Here is a 4,003-nt window from a genome sequence, read left to right on the forward strand (position 1 = left end):
GCTCGCAAAAGTATTTGCACCCCTTGAGCCTTTCCACATTTTGTCACCTTACAGCCACAAACCCCAGAGTATGTTGGCGGGGAAATAAATGTGACTGACTGGGAGGAAAACTTTCAAAAGCAAAATGCAGCACCAGGCGTCCAACAAACGTCCCAATCAGACACGAAATGTTCGTTTGAACTTTGACCTCGGCTGAGCTGTCAGTCCACCGCAAGACAACTCACTACACTGACATATTCAGTGATTTTATTTACAGATGAAATAATTAATCAGATGAATTGATTATTGAAATAAATGTCAACTAATTTAGTAATCGATTAGTCGCTAGATCCAAAAAAAAAAAAAGAAAAAAAAGGAGCACATTCAAGAGGCGTAATTATGCCAAAACTGTACAAAAAATACAAACACTTTGGATTTATGATAAACGAAAACCATTATCTAAAAATATATTCCGTCTAGAACTCCTCAAACGACATAATTTTTGATTCACTCGATTCAAACTCTTAAAAAAAAAAAGTAATCTGGACACCTTTTGTTGTCCCGTTATTAATCAGTTAATCCAACAAATAATCACCAGATCTACTGTATTGATTTTAAGAACTGACATCAACTTTAACATGTTGATGTCAGAAATATTTATTATTTTCTTACTTAAAAAGGGAACTGAATCATGTATTTGTACTTTTGATGCATGTATAATATTGTAGAAAATAAGCTCCAGTGTCAAAATGAAAAATCTGCCAAATGTTCCCCTTTTTTTTCAATTAATCAATTAAACGTCAGAATAACAATGAGCTGCAGTCCAAATTTCATTCAACAAATTTGGTGCTTGAAGTTTCATGTTTGACAGGGACTTTAGTTTCACGTCGAAGTGATCAAACCACAGGGAGGGAAGCCAGAAAAGAAGCCAATCTTCAACGCATCTTCGTCATCAACCGGGGAAACAACCACTTGAACCAAACCAATCAGAGGTTCACAACCGCTGGGGCCACTCCAAACAGAGAGTCTGCAGATGAAAACCCAAAGCAACGAGGAAAGGAAGGGAGCGAGAGCGTTAGTGGGTGAGGGGAGCGGAGAAGCTGCTGGCGGTTATGGGATTGTAAAAACGCACGGTGCATTAGACGGTGGGGGGGTGAGGGGGTTAGTGCTGGGTTCTAGCAAGACCAGGATTTTCTGGAGCCAAAGTGAGTCTGCAAACAAAACATGTCTGCCACGGTTACATGAAGAAGCTCAGACACAGAACTCGACAGGCGTTGCTGCAGATTTGGAGGGAGGGGTAACCTGTATGGGGTTGCTTCGGAGCAGCAGAGGCGGCGGCGGCGGAGGAGGAGGAGGAGGAGGAGGCAGCAGCGGCTGAGGTAGCCCTTCGCTCAGAGGCTGCGGAGGAAGTGGAAGCGGTCGCTCTCTGACCCAGTCCCGGGGGGTCGGCCAGCCGAAGCAACCTCTGCAAACGCCTACACACTAAACTTATGGGCAGCCGATGAGGACCGTACTCTGACGGAGAGGCAGAGGGGAGACAGGGACAGTGGATGAGCCATTAGGAGGACAGAGAGGGGAGGAGGAAGAAGAGGAGGAGGAGGAGGAGGAGGTGAGGAGCAGAGGGACAAAGAGAGGGACAACAGGATGCTGAAGTAGAAGAAGGTGAAGCTGCTGCTGCTTCTCGAGTGGAGTGGCTCCAAAGCAGACGCTCAAACACACTCACAGATCCATTATCGCACATAATGCATTACAGAAGCTCTCGCACTCCTTTAAACCATTTCAGTTTGTTACATAACCACAAACTATGATGCATTTTACTGGGAACGGCTCATTAGTTAAATTACAAAAAAAAAAAAAAAAGTCTGTGTAAGTGTGGTGAGCGTCTTACTCAGCTCCCCTGAATCAACGCTTTGCAGAACGTCGCCTCGCTCCACAGGCAGAGACATGCATGTCTCTTTTCACATTTAAAATTAACCTCCTCCCCCCCAAAAAAAAAGCTCTTAAATGTTAAATAGCTCAAACTTAGTCAGACTGGACAGATCTGGCTACGGATTCTCAACTAGATTTAGGTTTGGACCGGGTTTAGTCTAAACCCAGAGGTCTCAGAAAGCTGTGCTGAAGCACAGACTGCTACAGGAGACGAGCCTAAAGTACTGATCTAAACCATTCAGGTCCCGTCAGCTCTGACGAGCTTTTCTTTATCTGCTGAAGAAGAGCATCACAGTATTCATAGTGGACATGGTGTATTTCCATCACACATTTCCTTTACCACAAAAAAATTCCCAGTAGAGTTTCATCAAAGATCGAATGCTGTTCTTTTTAAGGCGTCGTGTAACATTGAGGTTTAGCTGAACCGAGGGCAAAAACGTCTCTGCGTTGTAAAGGTTCCAGGCGGCTGGTCCAAAAAAAAAAAAAAAATTGCAAATAAAAACACAGTGAGGTTTGTGGCTGTAACAAACTGTGAAACGTTTCAGAGGGTGCGAATGTTTCTGCGAGGCTCTATAAACAGCGGGGCCAAGATACCCCTGATATCCCTTCACACTGAACTACAGTGACGCCAGTTGGAGTACAACTAAACTCTCACCTGATAGTGCAGGTTCAGAGGTGGGCGTGGCCGTGGGCGTGGCCGTCCCGGTTGTGTCCCCCTGACTCCTTTGCTCCGAGTCAGGGGAGGAGGTAAGAGGAGAAGAAGACGGGGCCGAGCTCTCTACCGAGGACGAGCCGGAAGTAGGAGGCGCAGTGACGGTTGATGACGACCCTGAGGAGGAAGAGGAAGTGGATTTGGACATCGGGGCTTCGGACGTGGCTGCGGTACTGGAAGGGACCTCCAGGGAGTCTGTCTCCACGGGCCTCTCAGGGGCCCCGGACTCCTGGGTGGAGTCTGCACCCGAGGCGGCAGGGGTGTTTGCCGAGCCCTCGGGCCGGACAGCAGTTCCTAGAAATGAGGCAAACAATTCATATAAACAAGATTAATAACTGAGGAAAACACATTTACTGAATTAAAGTCTAGGCTTCAGACTGAAACGCGTCACAATTTCACAATTTTTGAAATGTTTTTTTTTTTTTTATATATTGTACAACTATATAAACTAAGAAGGAATTAAAAAGCGAGAGCTCACCTCTGGGCCGAGCCTGAGGTCGGCTTCCTCTGCTGCTCTGAGCTTCGCTGGCCTCTTCAAACCACCGCGACAACATGTCCGACATCCTCTGCATCAGGGACACGTTCGGACTGTGCTCCCCTAAAGCAGGAGAGGAGGGGAATCGTTTCAAAATAACATTTGATTCTGCTCCGAAAATACAGGTACATCACAGAAAATGGTTTTCAGACGGGAAAAGCATTTCTCCAACGGCTACATTGAGGCCCAATAGCGTCCCGACATCTGGGGCCCGATCCACCACTACGCCAGGCTCTGCCCCAACTCAGTTCCTGATCTTGACAACGTTGTGTTTGACTGTCCACAGTGAAGCAGGTTTCATGTTGCTGTGGACAAGAAGGTCCCACCAGGAAGGAGATACCGCGTTTTCAAAACTGACACCATTAGCAGCTTTTCCTTTACAAATGTGTGCAAAACTTTTCTGATATTCTGCTTATGTCAAAAAAGAAAAACAAAACAATAAAAAAAAAAAAAAACACTATTTTGTAATAGCAATGTTTCCACTTAATAAGAAATGCAATTAGCGTAATTAAGTGTGTTTACGTGTTGAGCCGTCATGGACGGATGTAAATGCTGCCATGATATATATATATTTCAGCCACAACACCAGAGATCAGATGAGAACTCTGTGTTTTATTCAGGTACTGAGGTAATACTTGAGAGCGGCTACTGAAATATGCAGCGTTTTGGGGAAATCGTAGTTTGCGATTTCACAGAAGAGCTGTGGAGCAACGACAAAAACACCAAACACGATTTGTACCAGGAGATTGATGGTGACAAAAAGCAGATGCAACGAGCTGAGTGACTCTTCCATGATTTAATAAATTCAAGGTACTGAGCTAAAAACAATTATATTTCTGACAAAAAAA

General features: G+C 45.0%; 1 protein-coding gene across 4 annotated transcripts in view; it reads right to left on the reverse strand.

Annotated features, from left to right (window-relative positions):
* dcaf6 (ddb1 and cul4 associated factor 6) overlaps positions 1–4,003 on the reverse strand; it is a 38,774-nt gene that overhangs the window by 14,369 nt on the left and 20,402 nt on the right. For 2 of the 4 annotated variants that reach the window (XM_015045485.1, XM_015045484.1), the window contains exons 9-11: positions 3,099–3,218; positions 2,564–2,914; positions 1,282–1,494 (exon numbers count right to left, since the gene is read on the reverse strand). In XM_015045485.1, the coding sequence (XP_014900971.1) occupies positions 1,282–1,494; positions 2,564–2,914; positions 3,099–3,218 (684 nt within the window). The remainder of the gene's footprint in view (positions 1–1,281; positions 1,495–2,563; positions 2,915–3,098; positions 3,219–4,003) is intronic. The other 2 variants (XM_015045487.1, XM_015045486.1) reach the window with 1 other exon arrangement.

The sequence above is a fragment of the Poecilia latipinna genome, unplaced genomic scaffold (genome assembly GCF_001443285.1).
Source record: "Poecilia latipinna isolate Pla-1442-1.1 unplaced genomic scaffold, P_latipinna-1.0 Scaffold730, whole genome shotgun sequence".
Lineage (NCBI taxonomy): Eukaryota > Metazoa > Chordata > Actinopteri > Cyprinodontiformes > Poeciliidae > Poecilia > Poecilia latipinna.